The sequence below is a fragment of the Camelus dromedarius genome, chromosome 5 (genome assembly GCF_036321535.1).
Source record: "Camelus dromedarius isolate mCamDro1 chromosome 5, mCamDro1.pat, whole genome shotgun sequence".
Classification (NCBI taxonomy): domain Eukaryota; kingdom Metazoa; phylum Chordata; class Mammalia; order Artiodactyla; family Camelidae; genus Camelus; species Camelus dromedarius.
In genome coordinates, this window is record NC_087440.1 from 14,894,199 (window position 1) to 14,919,488 (window position 25,290).

The following is a 25,290-nucleotide window of genomic DNA, read 5'->3' on the forward strand; positions in this document are numbered from 1 at the left end:
AGAACAGAGTTACAGTTTTCTGAAATCTAGTGGAATTTGCAAAATTCAGGTAAAATTTGTATTTCCATTGTGATATTTTGAGAAAGTTCAGAAAACAAATACTTTTATTTTAGAGTACAATAAAGAGTACAATAATTTCTCCCCCTTTTTAACAACAGAGAGATCAAATGTTTTTAATTTTAAATAATTCTCAAATAAGTATAGGTAATATAGAAAAACATTTGTGAATTTTAACTACCTTAGTCTATCTTGACAAAGAGATTTGTTTAAATGGATTTGGTTTTGCCACAAGTCAAGTTATTAGAGACAAATTCCACCATAGGAAAATATAGATAACATGGTTAACATAGGTGTTAGTTTTCATCTGTAAGCTGCATTTTACAAAGCATTTATAATGGTTTACTAATTCTTCCACTTGCTACATTTAAATTAAATACTCACAGATGTCTATAGCTCACTTCATAGACATCTTTCATAAACATGTGAGTTTGAATCACTGAATTATTGAAAATGTAGAGCCAGGTTTAGCCCCTTAAGCAATCCTATCAGTATGTAAGGGAACTAAAGCAACACATAAAATACCCACTCTTAAAACTCAAGATCTGAGTATTTTCAGCTTAGTAACCAGTTCAGATTAGAGTCTGGTAGTTGCATTGAAAATATAATCCCATAAGAAAGCCAAATAATTAATATTGATCTTATAAATATTTTCTTATCATATTTCCTTTTGTTCTCATATAATTTAGTGTCTTGTTTTTTTCTAGTTTATGTTATGATAGCAATTTTCTGCATAGCATCAGCGATGAGTCTGTACAACTGTCTTGCTGCCCTAATTCGTAAGATACCATGTGGACAATGCACGTATGTATCTCTTATGAGGAAGCCTACAATGTTGGTATTTGTAACTTAAAACAACACAAGGAGAAGTAGGAGTGTTATTTTAAACCTGCGCAGAGCAATATACACATTGCTATTTAAATTTAAATTAATTTTAAAAGTAAATAAAATTAAAAATTCATTTGCTCAGTGTCATTAGCCACATTTCAAGTGCCAAATAACCACATGTGGCTAGTGACCACTGTATTGGACAGCATAGGTATAGAGCATTTTTATCATCATGGTTCTACTGATTAATCTAACTGATAAATATTTTATTGTCTATCACTTGTTGTACTTAAAATCAAGACTTTTAAATTGGTATTTCAATAGCTTTCTTGTAACTTTGTTCATTTGTCATATTAAGTGAACACTGTATTTCATCTATAGGGTAAATTAACCTATTTCAATCTGTTTTTTAGGATAGTGTGTCGTGGCAAAAGCATTGAAGTGAGACTTATTTTTCTCTCTGGACTATGCATAGCAATAGCTGTTGTTTGGGCTGTATTTCGAAATGAAGATAGGTATGAGTACTCATTGTATTTGCTTTTAGATTAGACAAAGGGTGGATTATTTTATATCTTGCCTTGCTAATTATTCATTATGATTATGATGGATTTTTTTACTTTTTCCCAAAACACCATAGTCTTGAAACAAGCTAAATAAATTCTTAAATAAACAGATCTTGTGCTCATGGATTTGAGGTTGTCTAAAGAAGGAAATATGAATTAAGATTTAAACATCTAAGCTGAAATAGGCTTCAGAAATGTACTTAATTGTGGTATGGCTACACGGAGGAGTGCAATGCAGCTGTTAAGAATGAAGAAGAGCCTCTCTCTCTCTGTGAATTAATATGCAGTGACTTCCAGGATATATTTTTAAGTGAAAATAGCAAAGTGTAGAAGAATATCTAAAGTATGCTATCTTTCATAGAAGAAGAAGGAAATATAGGAAAATATACAGGAATCTGTCCATTTGTAGGAAGGAGAACCAGAAAAAAAATTTAACAGTTTCTTAATAAAATTATTAAAACCCAGAAGGGTTTAATGGCCTAAAGTTTGGGAGCAAAGTTCATATAATTTTAGGCTGCTTCAGGTATGATAATCAATTGATAATTATTCATGTCAGTTTCTTATAGTTCTCATTTCTTTATGCTTTAACTGTCTAGATGTATATTAACAATAATATCCTTTGTTATGAGCTACCTTTCTAAAAAGAGACATATATAAATCCAAAGATTAAGGATAAATGATGCACTTGCGTCTGACGTATGTTCTTCTGAGGTAGCCTTTCAGCATTTTCTTGGCAGAGTGGTATTTGTTTTTCTACTAGGACAGTAAATTACTAAATATGGGGAGTATGAGAGGTTTTTTTGGTTGTCATAATTGCTGCTTAATAATTGATTAAGTTATTTAAATCTTAACAATTGAACAGAGTTACTTTAGTGATCTGTTTCTTTTGAAAAGTTCCATCTAAAAATAACAGAGTAAAGCAATAGAGTAACTTCTTTTGATTTTAGGTGGGCTTGGATTTTGCAGGATATCTTGGGGATTGCTTTCTGTTTGAATTTAATTAAAACATTGAAGTTACCCAACTTCAAGGTAAAGTATACTACGCTAGCTAAAATAATTTTTTCGCTTCTTTTTTCTTAAATTGAAGTATAGTTGATTTGTAATACGTTAGTTAATTTTTTCTTTTTAAAACAACTTTATTAAGGTATAACTTACATATAATAAAATATACCCATTTTAAATGTACAGATTATTGAAATTTTATAAATATATAACTTTGTAACCACCATCTCAATTATAGAATATTTCTTATCTCTTCAAAAACTCTATCGTACCCTTTAGCAATCAGTCCTAAACCCCAGACCCAGGCAACCCCCGATTTGCTAGCTAAAGTATTCTTAGTCATTTATATAATATGCCAAATTCATAAAATCCATACGAGACTAGATATCAGGGAAGAACATTTCTTTGATTCAGTGATTTTTTTTTAAAAGAATGGGTTAAAGGAGATAAGTTTTAATATGACTTGTAGAATAAAACTACAAATAGTAATAAACATTAAATCCCTTAAAAATAGTTTTTAAATGTATGTTCACGTATTTATTTGTACTTATAAAATAATGTCTCTTAATTTAGATATAGGAAGTTTGACCTTTAAATTTGTTTCTTCCTTCAACAGTCATGTGTGATACTTCTAGGCCTTCTCCTCCTCTATGATGTATTTTTTGTTTTCATAACACCATTCATCACAAAGGTATGATATTTTTGAAATCCGTGAGAAACATGCTAAAAGATGAAGCTCTTAAACATGCTCTTAGAGTTCTGGTTTTACAAATATTTACCATTGAGTGAGTTCTAATTCTCTTAAGAGAATTGTCATTGAAATTGGCCTTTTAATAGGGGATATTTTCAAGCCTTTAGGCCATTCTGCTAAATAAAAAATATCTCCTGATTGATGTAAACATGAGAATGTCTATAAATCTTCTTGCTACCCATTTTAAAGTAACTTTTCTTATTATAGAGTAATAAATATTTGCTGTAGACAGTATAGACAGCAAAAAGAATAGAAATGTGTTATTGCTACTTTTATTTCTGTAACCATAGTTTGAGACTAAAAAAGAGCACCACACTGAAAATCTGAAGACCTAAAGTGTAGCTCTCTAACCTTGCAACCCTGGGCTTAGTCACTTGGCCCTCAGTTTCCTAATCAGCTGAGTGATTGCTGGCATTCCATTCTCCCTTTCCATCAGTAGAATTCTTTTGGTTGCAACTGCCAGCACCCAACCTACCCTTTCTATATGAAAGAGGACCCATCTATCCAGTATATGTGCAAAGGCCAGGGGGGGCCTGGCCTCAGGAGAACCTAGACCCAGGGACATGTGCTCTCACTTTCCGCTTCTGTCCATCTGTTCATTGTCTCAGAGTGGGTTTTTCCATAAGGTTAAAATAATAGCAACTGGAAGCTCCCAGATCATCTCTTCCCCGCGGTGCCACTAGCTCCTCAGTAAAATCATGGTGCTGTTCTTAGAGTAAGGGAGAAGTGCTGGACGAGTGTAGTAGTCCTTCATTATTTGCCCAGTTTTTCTACTTTGTCCCTGTTCCTGTCTCATGAATATATTATTATTGCTTGATTCTTCAACTTTCCCCACTCTGAGTCTTGCTTTGTTAACTGTGTATCATTTCCTTATCCTTTGTCACTCTATATTTAATTTGATATTATAATCACTGCTTTTCCCCCCAGTAGTTCTTTATTCTTTAGCCCCTACTATCTGTGAAATCTCTGCATTTCTGGTATTTGCCGTAATGGCGTAAGAGAAACATGTACCCCATGGGGGAGCTAACATTGCAACTAGGTAACAAATGTAGTTAGTTAGTTAGTTGTCCCAAATTACAGCCACCCGAACCATTTTACTAGCACCTTTCTGTGCTTTAATGATGAGCCATCTGGCTCACTGACTTCATTTGTACTAGTAACCTAAAAAAAGCATGGTAGTAGTATTGTGGACTCTAACAGAAAAAGTTAATTTACTATAGCATTTTTTAAAGTTATATCTAAAGCTGTTCTAGCTTGTATCAATTTATTTGGTTCAGAAAAATGTCTCTATAAGTTGTTCCATCAGAGATCTCATAATGAAAGCATCTCTAAAAGCCACATGTAGTCATAGCATATGACACACATATTACACAGTGGATATAGCTTTAAACTATAACTAAGCTCTTTTAAAATATAATTCTTCCATTCTGTTTTAATACTAGTATCACTTTATAAATGCCAAACATGTCTGCCAGCAAACTGTTTCCATTCCCTACACATAAAAAGTTTCAGAATTTTAAAGTATGTATGGTAATAATAAAAGATGTCTTTGAGTCCTCTTTCTTCTGTGCTTAGGAAATTTTTCATCTTCTTTTTTTCTGTCTTAGTTCCCACTGACTAGGAATGTGATTTCTAGTAATTTGATCCAGTGGAAAAGATTGAAGTGCTCTTTGGAGTTCACTGTTGTAGATTTATTTTAACACCTTCTTCTCAGTCTGATTTGTTTTTTGTTTTTTTTTTTTTAAGCTATAGATCTTACTTTGGTAGGTAACTCAAAATGAAAATCAGATATTACATGATTTATGAATTTTTGTTTTTCACTGAAAATTTCAAAGATTAAATATTGTACATTCTAAACATGTTCTTGATCTTGGTATTAGTAAACGTTTAATGAGTGAGCAGGGCAGGTGGCTATAGAAGTAGAAGTACAGGGAATAAGAGCTTGTCTTCATTTTTTTTCATCCATCACCGTATTTTGTGTAGTATCTTGCAAATAGTAGTTACTCAGAAATCTTTGAATGTATGAAAGGATGTCAGTGATGATCTTCAGTTAAATGTTTTAAATAACAATTAGAAACTGAACCAAAATGAACTCTTTATCTGGAAATTGAATCTTATTATGGGAAGTTGCTGTAAGGAACTATATTTAATATTAGTTTATTTTCATAAACTCCTGTGATTTAACCTTTCTGTAACCTGAAGCTTAACATGAGGAAAAGATTTCTGTAGCTAGGGATTTTATCCTTCTTTCTGCTCAGCTCAGGTATCAGTGAAGTCCTCTTAAAAATACTCAAGTAATTTCTCCAATGTACCCCACCCACATGGAAAATATTAATAATTAATCAATCAAGTCTTTCTAAAATTCAGGTTGTGTTTAGCTTCCTGCCACCTGTCTGGGGCATATATTTATCATCACATGACACGTAAGATGGGTGCTCATGCTGTCTTAGCTTGCTACGTCAAAATGTTTCTCCCTCCTCAACAGACGAGGCTATCAGGAAAGAACTTTTTAATGAACTTCTCACGTAGTCCATATAAAAACACCTTAGGCATACACAAGGAAAAGTTCAGCTAAGGTTAATGTTTTGATTGGGGCATAAAAAGCAGGCAGGGCTGAAATTGGACAAGAATCAGGCTAGAGAAGCTTCTCAGGTTCTTTAGGGCTGGGCTTTTTTCAAGTTTGTCTTCATTGTTATTGTGGTGAGTGGCCAGAAGGTCAGATGTTTATTTATTCAAATAAAGTTACCAATATTTATTACAAATCTCAATATAAAAAATTTTCAATACTTCTTGTGTCCCTATTCACTGTTATTGCTAAAAAATGATTACAGACACATAGTATAAGACATAAGTGAAAGCACTTAAAATTTGTAGCCCATTAGAAATGCTAGGTATTAGTTGTCAGTACAAATCAGTGCTCGAACCTTCAGCTGAATAACCTTTGTGTGATCTATCTGTCATTTTCTGATAATTGTTGAGCTCTGATGAAGTGGAGCAGCTAGGTGCTAGGTGAAATTGGTTTGAGGTGACTCCAACTTTTGTTATCTACAGAGATTGTTTTAGGAAAAAAGCAGTCTATAGTCCATTTTTCATCAGCTTACTGTAGGTCATAAGCCATGGGGTCAAATAATTCTTAAATACTGGCAGATTGTTCCCTCTAACTAACTGAAGAATTTCTTTCACCTTTCTTCTCAATTTTAGAATGGCGAGAGTATCATGGTTGAACTTGCAGCTGGACCCTTTGGAAATAATGAAAAGGTAGGGGTGGCAGTCAAATACAAACGGCTGCCGGTGTTTATATGTGTGTCCGGTTAATAATTTTGCTTTCCTGTGTAATTCATTGGTCATGTAGTGCATGTTAAGGTATTGTAAAACTTTATTTCTCACAAAATAATAGCCCTTTTATTAGTTATTCTAAATTATTAAATACCTATTGACTTGGGTTTCATCCTAGAATGATGGAAACTTGGTGGAAGCCACTGCTCAACCCTCAGCTCCCCATGAGAAAGTAAGGATTGTATTTCAGATACGTTCATTGGACTTTAAATCATACCCTCTGAGACAAGATTCTTCTTTGGGGGAAAGACTCCAGATTTCAAAAACAAAACAAAACAAAAAACTATTTCAAGGCCTGAGTCCTATTTTTGGTAAAATGGGGAAAACAAAGGTTAGATGTGGGGATACTGGGTTAGTACTGTTAACCCTACATGTGTGCTGGGTTTTGTTTTTCCAAAACTACATATCTATTTCTTTCAGGCTTTCTACGCATTGAGTATATATATATACATATATATATGTCTAATTTATGGTCTCTGATTTCAAGCTCTTCTAAAGTGTTGATTTTATAACATTAAAACAATAACTCTAATATCGGTTCTTTCCTTTCTAAGGATATGCGTAAAGATGCCTAACAGGTTCATTGGTGGCCTCCTTTTTTTTTTTTTTTTTTTTTATAATTACAGTTACCAGTGGTCATCAGGGTACCAAAGCTGGCCTATTTCTCAGTAATGAGTGTGTGCCTCATGCCAGTTTCTATATTGGGTTTTGGAGACATCATTGTACCAGGTAAGCAATTGTTTGTAACAGTTTGAGTAAAAATATAATGATGGTTTAAAATTGTCAAATGTATAGTATCTTTGTTAAAAGTTCCCTACTCTGTACTAAGTATTTCTGGCTATTGTGCAAGAGCTGGGATGTGAGACAAAGACAAAGAAAAGTGTTCTGAGTGGTAGAAGATAAAGCCCAAGTGGTAGCAACCAAAGTATATCTCCCATGGTCAACAGGGGTCTTAGAGGAAGTAACAGATTAGTTTGACCTTCTTCCCTAGGAAAGTATGTAACAAAACCCTTTTTAAAAGTTGAATTTAGTAATACCTAATATATTGCAGTTTCTATTATTTGTATTTTAAAATAATAGTTATATTCTAGGAAAAGTGGTCAGGAATACTAAGCAAGGCATGATCAAGAGGAGAAACAGTGGAACACCAGCTTGTTGGGGCCCTATGATACAAAAAACCCAGCGTGTGGTGGAGTAGATCACCTTCTCCTAACACATCTCCTCTGACAGTTATTGCAGTCCTGCATTATTTTCCTCATTGGGCTATCTGTAGAATAAATTTAATTCCAGACCAGGAATAATATAGTTTAGAAGTAACTAATAATATTTTTTAGTCGGCCGAGTTTGTCTTTCCTCGCTTTTCTTACAGTCTCCTTATGTACTGCCTGCCTATGGTAGGATAGAGTACCGGCTCTTCTGAAAAAGCCCTTTCATTGACATAGTAAAGCTGGGTAGAGAGAGAGAAGCAGTGTTGCCAGGTAAGCTGGATGGCAAAGTCCAGTGTAGCAGCTCTCTTAGTTCAGTGAGTCTCCATCCACATAACTGATAAAGTAGAGGAAGCATTTTACTGAGTAACCTTAAGGTTTCTTGAATATCTTTAAACTTATTTTACCAGTTCCACACCAAGTGCCATAAAAAGCTTGGATATAGCACATAGCACAGAACTGGCAAAAATAGTATGTAAATACTGCATTCTTAAAATAAATGTCAAAGGTCGCTAACAGAAATACTTCCCCCAAAGGTCGCTAACAGAAATATTTGACAATATGTGACTTAATTCTAAAAGCTAAATTCTGATTTGCAGATAGGGCTGTACCACTGTTTCTAACATATGGAAATGTGATTAAACAGCAAATATAGTCAAAATAATAAGAAACTACGAAGAAACTTACTTGATTAATTATGTAGGAACCAAAACTAATTAATTGAAAAAATCTATAAAGATAGTAAAAATATTTTATGATTTTTAAGCAGTTAAATGTCATTCTTACTGTTTCATAACAGTGTTAAATAAATACAATCTGAGATTTTTTCTTTGGAGAGGTTCAACAAATTTCTTAAATGGATAGTAAAATGGGTTGTTTCTGCATACTTGCATGCTTACAAATGAGAACTTAAGTTTCATTGTTATTTGAACTCTTTGTATTAAAATTCCAAATTATCTTATTTTACTAGGAAGGGAGATTCCTTTGATCACAATTTGAAGTTACCTTCCTTGACACTCCTTAAGTACATTTTTTTGATGACACATTTAAAAAGTTTTCTCAACAGAGACCAAATGGACTTTAACAGATATATATGGAACATTTCATACAATAACAGCAGAATACACATATTTCTGAAGTGCACATGGAATGTTTTCTAGGATAAATCATATGTTAGGCCACAAAACAAATCTTAGCAAATTTAAAAAGATTGAAATCATACTGAGTGTATTTTCTGAACACAGTGGCGTGAAATGAGCAATCAATAACAGGAGGAAAACTGGAAAATTCACAAACAAATGGAAATTAACACACTGTAAACAATTAATGGATCAAAGAAAAAATTAAAAGAAAAATGAAAACATATGAGATAAATGAAAAGAGAAGCACAACATTTCAAAACTTATGGGAAGCAACAAAAGCGGTTAACAAAGGGAAATTTATAGTGATAAGCATTTCAAGAAAATAGAAAGATCTCATACAACCTTACTTTGCACCTACAGAAACTAGAAAAAGAAGAAAAAACTAAGCCCAAAGTGAGCATAAGGAAGGAAACAATAACGATGAGAGCAGATAAATCAAATACAGAACAGGAAAATAATAGAAAAGGTTAACAAAACTAAAAGTTGGATCTTTAAAAAGATAAACAAAATTGACAACCTTTAGCTAAACTAACCAAGAAAAAGAGAGAAGGCCCAAATCAATAAAATTATAAGTGAAAGAGGAGACATTACAACTGATACCTCAGAAATATTTTTTTTAAAATTCTCCATGACATGGAATCTTAAGCAGCTAATAAAAATCATGTTTTTAAAGACTGTTTAATGGCTTGGCAAAATGTTTATTATATGGTACTAAGTGGGGAAAAAAAAAGCATATAAAGTTGTGACCAGATTTTGAAGTGCTTTAATATTCTCATGATGCAAAAATGAAGGTTAAATACAGTACAACATGTACTGTTGCCGTAGTTAACAGCTGAATCTGTGTTGCTGTTATTTTAAGAAAATCACGTGCAATATTTTTTTTTAGGCCTGTTGATTGCATACTGTAGAAGATTTGATGTTCAGAATGGTTCTTCTATATACTATATTTCCTCCACAATTGGTAAAATTTTGTTCTTTTATTTTGTCAGTTGTGTTGTCTGTAGAAAAAGGTGTGAAAATAAGGAGTCCTGGATTCTAATGCTCCACCATTAATTAATAGGACATGCTTTTTCCATCAAAAAGAGATAATTATACTTTATTACCTATATCACAAGGTTTTTGAGGTTTAAAAAGAAAATTACACGCGAAAGAAAAACATTAGGTTCTATATATAAAATGCTTACTAGAGCACATGACACATAAGTAGTCAATAAATTATACTATGCTAGATTTTAAAAAATATTGTATGATAATTGTGTATTAATATAATAAATTTATGACACAGTAACATCTCATCTGGGACAGCAGAATTAGTCACTTAGCCCTTTATTTCTAAATTACCAACAACAGTAAGCCAAAAAATACTACTTTTGAACATATCAAATAAATATCTCAAAGCTCACACACCAAAATTCTTTAATTCTTTGGTGAATGGCTTGCAGCAAAGCAATTCAGATACTGTTCTGGCAAATTTTTCAATTCTGCTAGAATTAAATCTAGTAAATTAAAACTATACATTAGCAGTAGAGAAGGGTGTTGCTAGAACTAGTTACCCTAACAGGAATAAAGAACAGCTAAATAGGTAAAAAGATGTAAAAGGGGGAAAAATTATAAAATAAGAAAAGCAGTCTGAGGCCATTAAGTCTGGTACTCTCTAAAGACATTAACATATTAGAGTCTGGCACCAGTCAGTGTGGTAGAGTAAAAGAACACTCAGTGAAAAGACAGATAATAGGACTGTCAGTCCTGCTGTGTAACTCTGGACAACTCCCTTAACTTTGCTGGCCCTCCACTGCCGCATCTGTAAAATGAGAAGGGGACTACATTGTCTGTAAAGGCCCTTCTAACTCCAGTACTCTGAGATCTTATGTTCATAATGAGACCCTGAGTCACTAGTAAAAGATCAAATGATGTTTGGTATGCACTTTTTGTTGAAGAAGACCAGGAGGTATATAATCAATATTAAGAAGATTTTTTAAAGCAACCTTTAGTACCTACAGGCACAGATGTTAGTTATCTAAAATATGGAACAACTCCACATCCTTAATAGTGACAGATGATTGAGACTTTCTTGAATTATTACCTTTATCAATGATTGATGATTAGGGTAATTATAATTGAAATACAAACCAGTTTCCAAATTTTTCAAAAGCTCTGTGGAATGTCTCTCCTAACTACTGTCTGGGAAAATAACGAAAAAGAAGTCACAGGGCAAAAACATCCTCAGAAATATTTGAAAACCAGTACTTCAGTGAGGAAATTAAAACCCACCTTTGATATCATGTAGAAATGACTGATACTTGGTATTCTTCTTGCAGCCTATGCTGTTGGCATGATACTTACATTTGTTGTTCTGGTGCTGATGAAAAAGGGGCAACCTGCTCTCCTCTATTTAGTACCTTGCACACTTATTACTGCCTCAGTTGTTGCTTGGAGACGTAAGGAAATGAAAAAGTTCTGGAAAGGTAGCGGCTACCAGGTATGTGCATGTATTTTGGTTGCTAAGTTACCTTATGACACTGCCTAACTTTGGCTGGGAACTGCCTATATATATCAGAGCTTTTACACGCCAAAAGTTGCCTTGGATCTGTCAGGATATCCTAAGTGTTTTCCACTACTACCCTCTGACTGTTCATCTGCTGCGTCATCAGTTCTCATCCCCACTGCAATCTGATGCCAAAATTCTGGTGACTCAAGATAAAACTACCAAGAAGCAGTGGGAGGGCATCAGGGAAAATCAAAACAGCATTTCACCATGAGTTTTCAAAATCCACACAAAAGTCGACTTCATGAAAGATAAAACTCTATATTTAAGTACTGAATGTTGATACTGACATTAGCTATTTATAGGAAGAGTCCTGAGGTTTTACAGATAAAAAATAAACTCTCTGAAATGAGGACACTCATTTCAGATTTAAATAGGTCAAGACTGACCTTTCTGTAAAATTCCTAGAACAGAGAAAACCGTGATACCAGAATCTGTCATGTTTGAGTTGTGTCTTCATGTGAAGTTAAACACCTTTCTTTTCCTAAATGTTGTCGGTATTCCAGTAAAGTTTGTTTGTTTGCATGGAAAAAGGGTTGGGACACCCTAACCTGCTGAGGTCAGGGCCATGGCATTGATCCCTTCATGAGGCAGTTAGCTCTGCTTTGCCCTGTTATAGCAAACTGCCCTCCATCATCCACCCTCATGCATTCATGTCAGCGGTCACATGAACAAAAACAGAGATACTTTGGGTGGATGGCTGCAATTCTGTTAGTAAACAGTTCAAAGTTCATATCCATCTTGTAGTTGGTTGTAGTGTCATCTTTATTTAACCAGAGGTGACTAACACATTAAGTTAGACTACTATAATTGGAAAAAATACTGACCTAGAATTCTTTGGGGTAAATCTTGTAATTTCTTTGAGATTAGGATAAAATAATAATACCTGCCTTTCCTACCTCACAGTGTCATTGTCTCAACTTGTATTTACACACATAGAATTAGTTTATGGCCGCAAGGGCCTTGACTAAACTAGTAAAATATCTTGTAACTTTTCCATGAATAGGATACCCACACAGAGTTTTTTATTTTATAGATTTTTTTAAGTATGTCCCACAGCACACACTCTAATACTAGTTTTTGAAAGTCACATCCCAAAAAGTGCTCTTTGTCATCAATTTTAAAAAGTTTTGTATTTATTTAGCAATGTTTATTGAGCAGTTCTGAGCCAGTTACTATTTTAGGGTTGCTGATAAAAGATGAACAAGTTAGAAACAGGCCTACTCTAACGGCCTCTTGAAAGTTAGAGTCTAGTGGAGGATACAGATAGAGTCACTAACAATAAAGTGTGATAAATGTATTGGTTACGGCAGGGTGCCATGAAAGCTGGAAGTCAGACACCCAGTGCTTATGGGTTCGAGACAGTCAAAGGTGATTTGGGGAAAGAAGACCTCTTAAAGAATGTTAAATTTACGTTGGGACTTTAAGACTGAACCATGTGTTCCATAATGAGAGAACCATGACTTCAGAAACTCAGAAGGAAGAGCATGACACATTCCAGGAACCAAATGAAGTTTAATATATATTGAGTAAGAGTAGGGGAGCTGTGGAAAGTGAAAACCGGAGAAGGAAGCAAGGGAAAGAGCCTGTAGGGTCTTGTAAGCCATGTTAAAGAGCTTGGATTCTAAGAGCACTGGAGACCATTTAAGGGTTTTCAGAAAAATCTAGAAAATAGATTGAATGAGGGAGCAAAACTTGAGGCAGCTATTACAATTAGAAGCAATAGTAGCCAGAGTTAGCACGGTAGTGAGATTGAGAGAGGTGAGCAAAGTCAAGAGAAATTTAGAGGCATAATTAATACGATCTGGTGATAGATTCAGCACAGGGAGAGGAGAAGGAAGGGGAGTCCGAGTCAATGTTGGACATGAATTCAGCACTGGACATTTCAAAATACCGATGGGACCTCCAGGAAGAGAGAAATAATAGGCAGTTGAATTAACATCTCCTGATAGCAGGAGACAGACCTGGCTAGAGACAGGAATTTGGAAGTGTCATTAGCATACTCAATGCGTAAGTGAGAATGTAGAATTAGAAGGAAAGACTCAGAACAGATCTGGGACCAAGAGGTCTCTACTTTTAGGGGCATTTATCCTGTTAACTGATTATGAGGACAAGGAAGACAACCAACATAGGGAAACTTTGTTTAGAGTTGGCATTAAGTCTTTATTTAAATTAGAATTTAAATTTGAGATTGTTTAGTGAGAGCACATGGTACTATCTTACAGAAGGAAGTATGTTTGTTATTATTTTCATCACCTGCATTTTCCTTTTACTTACAATTTTTTCCTTCCTCTTTAACATAGCTTTAAGGGTGGGTGGTTTATTATAACACTTTTTCTCCTTTCTCTCTCCATGATGTTTATTGAGGAGAAAGGGGATGGTAGGTAAGGATGGAGTTCAATGAAGTGATGCATTTATATTCCCTGTGAATAAATGCTCTGCCCTAGTCCATCTAAGTTTCATTCTTTAAAATCATGATCCTGAAAAAAATGATGATTCTGCTTCATAGCAGCTGCCTGTAAAGGAAAGGATCATTGCAGCTGGACACAAAGCCATAGTAAATAGCCCTGAAAGAGCAGACCACATGACAGAAGCTAAATAAGGCAGTGGACTGTAGAAAAATACATTTAAAAGTGTCTGAAAAGATAGGACAATTTTGGTTATACACTTCCCACTTTTATAGTATCGTGTCATAATTTTATTAAGTAAACACATTCAGAATATAAAATACCACATAGTAATAAAAAGCACCGAGTCTGCTGCCAGACTGTGTAAGTTTGAATTCTGATTTTGTTAATTATTAGCCACGTGACCTTAGGCAAGTTACTTAGCTTCTTGGTGCCTTGGTTTCCTCCGGAGTAAAATGGGATAATAATCAACCTGCTTCAGAGGATTGTTGCAGGATATACAAATTGCTTAATATAGTACCTGGCACATCGTTAGCACTGTAAACGTATTTGCTATTATTACTTGTAGGAATTGGGTGTTTTGTTTTGGTTTACTTGTTGATTTGGTGGTTATTTTTCAATTCATTAACTAGATTTCCATTTTCCTGGTTTAGATATTAAAAGTTTGGGTTTTGTTAAATCTGGTTCCTTTAAGTTATTTGTAGAAGGTTTTGATAGCCATCGCAAACCTCAGAAAAAAGATTTTTTAAAACATGGTCAATCTTCCCATAGTGCACTAAATTTTAAAATATTAAGAATGGACATTAAAAAATTATAGATTGTGATGCCTTCTGTTAATGAAAAAAGAAAATCTCTTACTCCTTTTGTCCAGCCTTTAAAGTCCAAGTTAACTTAGCCTGAATGTTGTCATTTGTGGGAGACAGTGTATTACAGGCTTTGGCATCAGTTCTGGCAAGTTACTTCTCTGGCAAGGAGAAGGCTCTGTCTCCTTGTCCATAAGATGAGGTTGCATCTTCAGGCAGGCAGGAGAATTCGTATTCTATAGTGGTGGGTTAGCCCAAGACTGAGTGAGGCAAGTAGATGTTAAAATCAGATAAGGCTAGGCAGAGATTTTGAAATTAAAACAGGGAACTTCAACAAACCTGATAAAAAAGAGGGAGACTAGATATGGACCCAGTGAACAAGAGGCCTGAGCATCAACCCTGAAGACAGCTCTCAGGCAGTTACTGGCTCATCTCTTTGGCTGTGTAGTAATTCTTTCCCTCTTCTCCCACTACCTCCGTTATCTGTTTCCAGAATACCCCTTCTATAACTCCCTACTCAAAATCTGCCTTCCTGAATCAGATATCCAAGAATTCTCCAGTTGAAATTAGGTTCATCTTCCCCATATTTTTTTTTTATATTTTGTACTTTAAATACCTATTAACAACTTTCTTATAGTGTAGATATTTATGTATACCTTCCTCACTTAAGGTATTAGCTCCTAGGTGTTAGGAACCCACAGTGTTTTATACACTGTAAATTCTCAGTCTTTGTTACTGAAATTCTTCATGCAAAGCAATTATAATGTTCAGTCCTTAATCCACTGATGTTTAGTCACTTTTGTGTGTGTGTGTTTAAGCTTCCTGATTGTGTTTTAACAGCCCTCATAAAATTACCAAAATTTTTATAAGGTATTGTAAAAGTGAGGCACTTTTAAAACATTAAACTAGAATCTCTACAGTCTACATATAACCAGTTTTTGCAAAGTGCCAAAAGTTTTTGCTATTGTTTTGAAAGAATCAAATATAAAACAAGTAATACAAATTAGAATCTAGGGTGACAGCACATTTATTTATGCTGTTATCATTTGGTTCATTCTGATGCCTGATATTGGAGTTGAATGTAAGGGTAGTGGAAAGCAGAACTTTCCACTGGAGGTTTTTAAAAGTCATGGGTAGTACTTGCTTCGGCAGCACATATACTAAAATTGGAACGATACAGAGAAGATTAGCATGGTCCCTGTGCAAGGATGACACACAAGTTCATAAAGCATTCCATATTTTTTGTACTGTATAGCACAGGGAAATATATTCAAGATCTTATAGTAGCTCACAGTGAAAAAGAATATGAAAATGAATACATGTATGTTTATGTATGACTGAAAAATTGTGCTGTGCACCAGAAATTGACACAACATTGTAAACTGACTATAACTCAATTTTAAAAAAGTTAAAAGTTTAATAAATAAATAAATGAAAGTCATGGGTAGCCTGGACATCCTTTTTATGCTGTTTTCAGAGGGCAAATTATACCTCATTTATTACTGGAACTCAGAGACTTCATAGAATACGTTAGTGTTTTCTTTGGAGTCTTTCAGCTCTTCCATGAATTTCTCTGATCAAAGGAAGTAATTTTTCTATAAGATTTCACTAAAATAATACAAATTTGGAAATCTTAATTGTATATTCTTTGGCTCAAAGCTACATACACCATATTTTTATGAACTTTTTCTGGAATGCTTCAAGAGCTACAGTATTCAGTTTCATTTATTTGATTTTACTCAAAATCTTGCTTGTAATGAGTGTAGAGAAAGTTAAGGTGGTTTTTCTCTAGAGAGAAAAATTAAGCAGTGGCGTGATTACTTTGGCATATAGAACAATTAATAGAAATCTTCCTTTTGGGGGAATTTTTTTTTGTTTCTAATCCTTAATCAGTGGAGTTAGACTTACGCAGCAACCCCCAAATGGGCTGTTTTACTGTGGGTGGGAAGTAAGTTTTCAGTTTGTTAATATTCAGTAAACAGTGAGTTTGTCTCTGTTAAATGTCACTAGTGCTTCTAATTATTTTTAGAAGTCACAAGCTGTAACTGACAAGTCAGAATACAGAGATACTTAGAACAACTCTGCTGTAGTATCAACAACTCCAGTTACCACACTTAAAGAGCATTTTATTAGACTGTTTTTGGAGATTGGTTCAGAACTATCAGTAAATGCCAGGTTAGTTGACCCAGTTTCAGAGGACATCTTTCCAAATTGAGCTTGCCTTTTACAAATACTATGAAAAACAGTTTATACCAATTTTTCCAGTTAATTTTATTATCTATGTTAATGTTTGTTGTATTTTAAAAAAACCTATGTATGTTTCTGTGTTTTATTGAAAAGTCAGCAAAGAAAAGTAATTATGAAGTAGAGATGTTACCTCTCAGTAAGTTGATTTTGCAAGTTTTTTTTTAACTAATGTATTTCTATAGTTAGGGGTTAGATTACAGTGCCAATGAGGCACCAGAAGATTAGGAAAGAAGAAGCACATTATAACTTAAGAGTATGTAGGCTGTTATTTCATTAGGTTGCAGTTGCCAGGATCGCAGGTCTTGGGGAAGAAAGAGGGTTTCCCCACCACCCATTCTTCTGATGTGGCTGCAGTTCTCTCTCCCCACAGCTTCAACCTCTTACACCCAGAGAGTCTAAATTGCTAGAAGAAAAGGGACCTAAATATATCTTAAACATGCCTTTCCTTTCCCTCCCCCATTTAAATTGTAACTAAAATCAGCTCTTCAACATCTTCATCTTACGTGTTACGTGTCTTGATTTGGCTTTTATCCCCCCCACCCCCAGAAGTGCTATGAACATTCAACTACCTTAATCTAGGGGGTATCTTTGGCAAATAGAGGACCTCAAAACTGATTGTTTAAGTTAGTGGTTACCAGTGGAGTGGGCAGGGTCAGGGGTAGGGGGAAAGGGAGAAATACAGGAGTTGGAGACTGGGAAGTACAAACTGTTGGGTGTAAGATAGGCTCAACAATATATTGTACAATGTAAGGAATATAGCCAATACTTTGTAATAACTTTAAATGGAAAGTAAGCTTTAAAATTTGTATAAAAAATTAAAAATTTTAAGGGGTAGAGGGTGTAGCTCAAGTGTTGGAGCACATGCTTAACATGTACTAGGTCCTGGGTACAATCCTCAGTACCTCCATCAAAAAATAAGTAAATAAATAGACCTAATGATATCCTCCCCCCAAAAACACCAAATAAATAAATTTAATTAAATTAATTTTTAAAAATTAAAAAAAAAAACTGATTGTTTAGGGGACTTGAGTACAAATGAGTATCAGCAGGTTGTTTTTTTTTAGGTATGTTTTTGGTTTGTTTTAATCAAAGTACAGTCAGTTACAACGTGTCAGTTTCTGGTGTACAGCACAATGTCCCAGTCATGCATATACATACATATATTTGTTTTCATATTCTTTTTCATTAAAGGTTATTACAAGATACTGAACATAGTTCCCTGTGCTATACAGGAGAAAATTTTTTATATCTATTTTTATATATAGCGCCTAACATTTGTAAATCTCAAACTCCCAAATTTATCCCTTCCCACCCCCTTTCCTGGGTAACCATAAGATTGTTTATTATGTCTGTGAGTCTGTTTCTGTTTTGTAGATGAGTTCATAGTTTTCTTTTTTTTTCTTTTTCTTTTTAGATTCCACAAATGAGTGATATCATACAGTATTTGTCTTTCTCTTTCTGGCTTGCTTCACTTAGAATGATGATCTCTAGGTCCATCCATGTTGCTGCAAATGGCATTTTATTCTTTTTTTACAGCTGAGTAGTATTCCATTGTATAAATATACCACAACTTCTTTATGCAGTCATCTGTTGATGGACATTTAGGTTGTTTCCATGTCTTGGCTGTTGTAAATAGTGCTGCTGTGAACATTGAGGTGCATGTATCTTTTTGAATTAAAGCAGGTTTGGGTTTTATAAGCAGTCTCTATCACTTGAGAGTTGTCAACTGAAAGCCTCAGCTCATGTTGTATCCTTCTTTGTCTGGCAAGCCCACAAACCCCATTTGGTTAATATTCCTCTCTCTGCTTCCTCATCCAAAAACACTAAAGCTTTTAGAATCAGTTTACAAAAATAAGAACATTTATCTTGCTGGTCTTCTACTTTTTGATAAAGGAGAAGGAATAAAGTACATCACAATACTGAAAATTAATCACTAATCTAAAAATCTTTAACAGTCTTCAAAAAAACATTCAGTACTTTTTCTACTTTTAAGGAGTTTTAACTGAAGAACAGGGTAAAAACACTGAAAACATTTAAATGGATTCTTCCTTCATTCCCAAATACGAAAAGATTTTTATGGGAATATGAGAAGAGCTGAAGTGATCATTTGAAAACAGTTTTAACTAGTAATTCCTCTAAAATAGTCTATAACAAATATATTCTTGATCTTTAAGTACCTTTCATTTCTTTGTTTTTAGTAGAAGTTTTTTTGTTATTCACTCTTTTCAGAATTTCAGGTATTGTTAAATGATCCAAAGGCCAACTCAAGGTGTCCAGCCAAGAGGGGAGGGTTATAGCTTAGGGGCAGAGCACATGCTTAGCATGCACAAGGTCCTGGGTTCAGTACCTCCATTAATAAACAAACAAACAAACAAACCTAGTTACCTGCCCCGCCCCCCAAAAGACTAGGTGTCAGCCAGGTTACACAGTCCCTGAACCAGCAAGTATTCTCACAGTGATTTGTGGAGCCATTTTTAGTTTTTCCACCTGTAGGAGTGGACACTCCTTGGATTAGTGTCCTGGAGTAAGCATCAGGAATATCTTGTAATACAGTTCCCACTGCCATGAGGGGCAGTATTCATATTGGAAGATGGAAATAGTGGAAGATCCAGAGAAAGCACTCATTAGATTGGCCTGGAGTGAAAAGATTAGTCTTCCTGAAAGATTCATTGTCACCCTGAGCATGTCCTTAGGAGCATGGATGTTGCTCCAAAAGGAATGCCTGGTTCCATGGAGTACTCTGTCTTTTTTTAAAAACTGGGAATGTTTTTGCCCAATTAGTGAATATTGGGGGCAGGTTGAAAACTTGCATTTCCTAACATTTTTTATCTGTGCCTAGATGATGGACCATCTGGACTCTGCAACAAATGAAGAAAACCCTGTGACTGCTGGCGAACAGATTGTCCAGCAATAATATTATGTGGGCCTGCAATAATGTGTCAATTGATTTTCTACAAATAGAGTTTTTTTTTAATTGACTTTTGAATTGACAATCTGAAAGAGATGTCAATGATATGCTTGCAAATAATGTATTTTTAAGAGCTGGTACTGACAGTTACATCATAAATAATTAAAATACATTTGCTTTTAACTATGTTAAAGTTGTGCCTTCACATTAAATAAAAGCATATGGTCTGTGTAATTTTCAAGATGTATTATATACAGTATATTTTTCTAAAAAAAAGTCTTGACCCACCCCTGTACTTTTCTTACTGAAATCTGTTTTTTTCAACTCTAATGATAGATAAAAGTATCTGTCAGAGTGAGATTCTGAGCAGATTTTACTGTTAAGAATTATGCAGATTTTATGCTCTATAAAAATAACTGTTTAAGGCCATGTTAGAAGGCAGTTCAACAATGAAATTTTGAATCTTTTATTACTGCAGAGGTTAGAAATATATAATTTGGGAATATATGTGTATTTTTATAGCATAAGTTTAAAAAATTCCCCAATCCTTTTTTAAACTCAAGAACCTAAATCACTTCAGACTGAATATGTATTATATTAGAATATTTTTCCAGATACAGAGAAGCATAATATATAGAAGTAGTCATTGAAAGTACACAAAAACTGATACCCACAGTTTTCAGTGGTCTGCTGTTTCCTCGAAGATGTAGCTTAAGTTTCTACATTAATATGCAATTTCACTATGGTATTTCTGATCTCTGAAGTTTGGTTCTGCTGTTAAGGCTTGATATTTTATAAAAATTATTTTTCTTACCAAATTATATGCATATGGCTCATTGTTTGGGTGTTAACATCCCTAAGAATCCCCTCTCCTACCTTTTTTTTTTTTTTTTTCCAGATTCTCACTCCTTACCCCATAGGAAACCACTGTTAACCTTTTAAAATTTTGGTGGAGGATGGTTTACTAATATGCAAAGTGTGTTTCAAAGAAAGAATTGGAGACAAAAACAGGACACTGGGTGTTAGTCTCAATTTAATTACAAGAGTTTGAGTAAATTGTATTAGCCCAAAACAATTGTACCTCAGTTTTCTTATCTGCAAAATGAGTATGTTGGACTAATTAATCACTCTGACCTTCCAACTTGAAAAAAATCTTTCTCAGTCTTTGCTAAATCTCAGATGTGGACTTGAACATTATCCTGGGAGTCAGAGGTCAAATTATCTTTCCATTTTAAAAACTTTTCTCTAAAAAATTCCCAAATGACAAGTGATTGCAAAGACAGTAGGATTTTGTATTTCTCTGTAAATAATGTACAAGATATATGAACAAATCTGTGATTTTTTTCATTTTAAGTCTAGTTTAACTGATTAAAAGCTAAAACTAATGCCTTTTAAATGGATCATTTTAAATAAATTTACCATTTGAGGGAATTAGATCCTTTTCATTAATTATGAACTTGCTGGGTAATTTCCGGATAGAGAAGCTCCCTTGACAGTCAGCCCTTCTTTCCACTTAATACATTTATGGGCCCTTTGGTTTATGGCCAATGACAAGTAAGTATCTGACAAGGAAGAGTTCACCTTAATTTTGCCTCCGTAGTATCAAGTTTGAATTTTTTCCAAAGAATCTAATCTATTTGGCAGATTCTGGTAGAGAGAACAGATTAAGTGCCATGTTAAAGCTCCAACTATATTTTCATTTATAATATCAATAAAATGGTTCACAAAATGCAGCTTTTTAAAGTAAAATTACCTGTACACCTTTCCCAGCTTTATGATATTCAAAAACCTCAACCACATTTTATGAAGAATGTTACAATTTTACATCTAGAAATCAGGAATCTTAGTTTTTTTGTAGAAATTATATGTTATCCAACCATTAGTTATCAAGAAGGTAAAACCTTGTTCTAGTTTGCTATTTAAATCCTACTGATTAAATAGAAATAAAAAATGAAATTCCTTAAGTTTCTCCATCCTCAGTGTCAACTTTATATCGTACTTAATCCTTCTAACAACTAAATTGACAATATTTATAGAAATGGTGATAAAGTGGAAAAATATTTAAGGGATCAAAACATGAACAAAGGGTAGGGGAGATGAAAATGTGGCTTCAGAAGCCTGCATCATTTCTTCTTCTCTTGCCCTCCCACCACCAATAACTTGAAGGGAAAGAGAAATTTGAGTTTTTTCCTAAATATGTCTTAAAATCAGTAAGATATATTAGACTACTTACTACAAAAAAAAATTACTTCTCAGAAATTCCCCATGAATATTTTTGTAGCTTGTCAAACAGAAATCATTAAATATCTTAAACTGTAAACATAGATGATTTTTACTTCAGTTTAGTTTAGCAAGGATAAATATGAGGTTTGTGGGGAAAAAAACTTTGATATTCTAATACATTTTGTTTTCTTCTAGCTTGTAGTTTTTTTTTTAAGATTAGCAATATCTTATTAGTAGATTTAGCAATTTATTTCTCTTTTGAAAGAAGAAAATTTTAACCCATCTGCTGTTGGCATTCATTGATTTTACTTACATGTTCATAGAAATATAGGTAAAATGCTACATTTATAGTAAATACTGATGAGCTTTCCAGTTTTCCTTTGCTCTTAATCTCTACCTTAGGTATAAGCAAAAATTATTTTTATGTTTGACTAAAAAATATTCAAATTAATTTATTTAAGCTTGGCCTCTAAAATTTCAACCTGATCTCAGCCTGTGAGAGTTCAAAAATAGGAACTGCTTTTCATAGTGGATTGAACTAGTTTAGAAGGCTTTATATTTTCCCATTAGCAAGGAAAATTTGAATTTATTCAAGATAATGCCAAATAACCAATTTTATAGTTAAAAAATTATATTTTCAGTGCTTTATTTACCTCAGAGGTAATTCTAGAGGGTAGGGAAGGGTAATGAAAATGAAATCAAAGTACTGTGTAAAAATCACTGTCTGCTTCCTGGAAGAAAGATATTCTGTAAATTCAAGACATCTGAGTCAAATTACTCAACCTTTTGAAATTTGAAAGAAATTGTGTAGGTACTTAACGGTTTGGATTACTGAATTTTCAAAGTAAACAAAATAATTGACAAAAGTAATATATACACCATATTACAGTGAAGATTATCTATGTAAATTTCCTTGTTTAATATTTCTGTACTTGAGGACAGCTTTTGTAATCTATGAAAATGTTCATTGGGGGAAATTTTTTTAAACTAAATTTTTACAGTAGTCCCACATTATTGGCAATTAAGGGGCAACTAAAAGAAAAAAAACTAGAATATTTAATGTCATCATGTGTTTTGTGATTAGGCATGAAAAATATTGTAAACAACTTCTTTTCCTTTGGAGTACAGATTTTTTATATATATATATATATCTAAAATTTATCTGGTTAGCCTGCAGAATTTCCCAGTAGGACAAGTCAATGTAAACTAGATGGGTTTTGCCTATTTTATACCTTCTGTTGCATTTTCAAATGAGAACCTTTTTAAAAATACATGATTGAATTTTTACTTCATAATTGAAGGTTTGAGTGTGGAATTCTTCTTTTTTAACACTTTGATGTGCTAGTGTAAATTAGTACTTTTATAACACTACTAGGTTTTATTTTTTTATGGAACATGATTTAAAATTAAAAATTTTTGAAGTGTTAATTTGGCAGTGCTTTAAAACTATTATGTGCAAATACAAGAAAAGCAATTTTTTAATGTATTGAATGCACTGTGGTATTCAATAAATTCTATTTTAAAATAAAATTTGAATTTGTTTCATTTTGAATGGTGAAAAATAATTGAAAATGAACTAAAAGTCTACTAGATCATGTTCACATAAGGTACAAATGATAATAATCACTTAGGAAATTGTGTAATTATTTTAGCTCTGATAAATTATCCATAAAACCTAGATTCCGTAAGTGTCAGTTACTGGAAATCTATATTGATTCATAATAGCCCTTAATAAATATTTATTGAGTTAATGTATGTATAGACTTTTTTTAAACCAAGAAATTACCCTACCACTTGGCATTTGCAGCTTTGCTGATGTTGTTCTCACACATTACTAAGATCCTTGCTGCCACTGTACTGTCTTTTTAGCTCAGATGTAGATGACCCAGATATGTATCTGTAGTATGTTTATCTTGACCACATGTTGAGGAAGTCCTGGTCCCTCTGTGCCCTGTTGCAGAGGAACTTTGTCTCATCCCACAGGCCCATATGCCTGGAAAGATGCACAAGAAACTGGAAAGAGTGGCTGTCTCTAGGAAGAGAGGGAGTAAGATTGCTAAAGCACAGGAGTGAGAACGAGACTTACTTTTCGCTATATACTCTTGTACCTTTTACATCTTCTGTCTTATGCTTTTATTAAGATTCAAAATAAAATATAAAAATCTTTTGAATTATTTTCTTAATAGGTATTCATACTAACAGGTGGCTAACTAGCAAATTATTCATATCATTTTCTCTAGATAGTAAACCTTGTAAACAGTCTTGTGTATAGTGGGAGTAAAGGAAGAAATATTTAACCAACTGTCAAGTTTTTTGCCTTTAAATATAATTATGTTCTCTAAAAATTGTATTTATTAGTTGAAACTCACTTTGTTTTGCTAGAAAATAGGACTAGGACTAAATTTTATTAGATTATTTCTGTAATCCCATGAAGACTCTAGATCAGAAGTTCTCAAGTTTATATGTCTTGTGGCTCTTACCCAAATGACCCACAAGAAATTAAAAATAAAGCAAAAGTTTGAACCAGCTCCTAGAGTAATGGAAATAAAAGCAAAAAAACAAATGGGATCTAATTAAAAGCTTTTGCACAGCTAGGGATACCATCAACAGAATGAAAAGACAACCTACAGAATGGGAGAAGATATTTGCAAATGATGCAGCCAACAAGGGACTAATTTCCAAAATACACAAACAGCTCATACAGCTTAATATAAAAAAAAAAAAGCAACCCAGTCAAAAAATGGGCGGAAGACCTAAATAGTCATCTCTCCAAAGAAGACATCCAGATTGCCAAGAAGCACATGAAAAGATGCTCAACATCACTAATCGTTAGAGAAATGCAAATCAAAACTACAATGAGTTACCACCTCACACCAGTCAGAATGGCCATCATTCAAGAGTCCACAAATGACAAATGCTGGAGAGGGTGTGGAGGCAGGAAGGTTAACTGGTGCAGCCACTGCTGAAGACAGTATGGACATTCCTCAAAAAACTAAAAATAGACACCATATGGTTCAGCAATCCTACTCCTGGACAAATATCCAGAAGAAAACATAATTCAAAAAGACAGATGTACCCCAATGTTCACAGCAGCACTATTTACAAAAGCCAAGACATGGAAACAACCCAAATGTTGATTGACAGATGACTGGATAAAGAATATATACATGCACACATGCACACACAATGGAATACTACTCAGCCATAAAAAGAATAAAATAATGCCATTTGCAGCAACATAGATGGACCTGGAGATTGTCATTCTAAGTGAA

At 33.7% G+C, this 25,290-nt stretch overlaps 1 protein-coding gene and 1 non-coding gene across 3 annotated transcripts in view; both read left to right on the forward strand.

Annotated features, from left to right (window-relative positions):
* Positions 1–23,548, forward strand: part of SPPL2A (signal peptide peptidase like 2A) — a 43,853-nt gene extending 20,305 nt beyond the window's left edge. The window contains exons 7-16 of one of the 2 annotated variants that reach the window (XM_064485606.1): positions 765–861; positions 1,299–1,400; positions 2,396–2,477; positions 3,067–3,141; positions 6,403–6,459; positions 6,656–6,709; positions 7,164–7,266; positions 9,771–9,845; positions 11,203–11,363; positions 19,727–23,548. In XM_064485606.1, coding sequence (XP_064341676.1) covers positions 765–861; positions 1,299–1,400; positions 2,396–2,477; positions 3,067–3,141; positions 6,403–6,459; positions 6,656–6,709; positions 7,164–7,266; positions 9,771–9,845; positions 11,203–11,363; positions 19,727–19,801 — 881 coding nt within the window. In that variant the 3' untranslated portion in view covers positions 19,802–23,548. The remainder of the gene's footprint in view (positions 1–764; positions 862–1,298; positions 1,401–2,395; positions 2,478–3,066; positions 3,142–6,402; positions 6,460–6,655; positions 6,710–7,163; positions 7,267–9,770; positions 9,846–11,202; positions 11,364–19,726) is intronic. The other variant, XM_031453069.2, reaches the window with a different exon arrangement.
* On the forward strand, positions 15,777–15,883 carry LOC116153780 (U6 spliceosomal RNA). The gene has a single exon (XR_004137658.1). It is a non-coding gene; the product is annotated as a U6 spliceosomal RNA (small nuclear RNA).
* Positions 23,549–25,290: the final 1,742 nt, after the last annotated feature.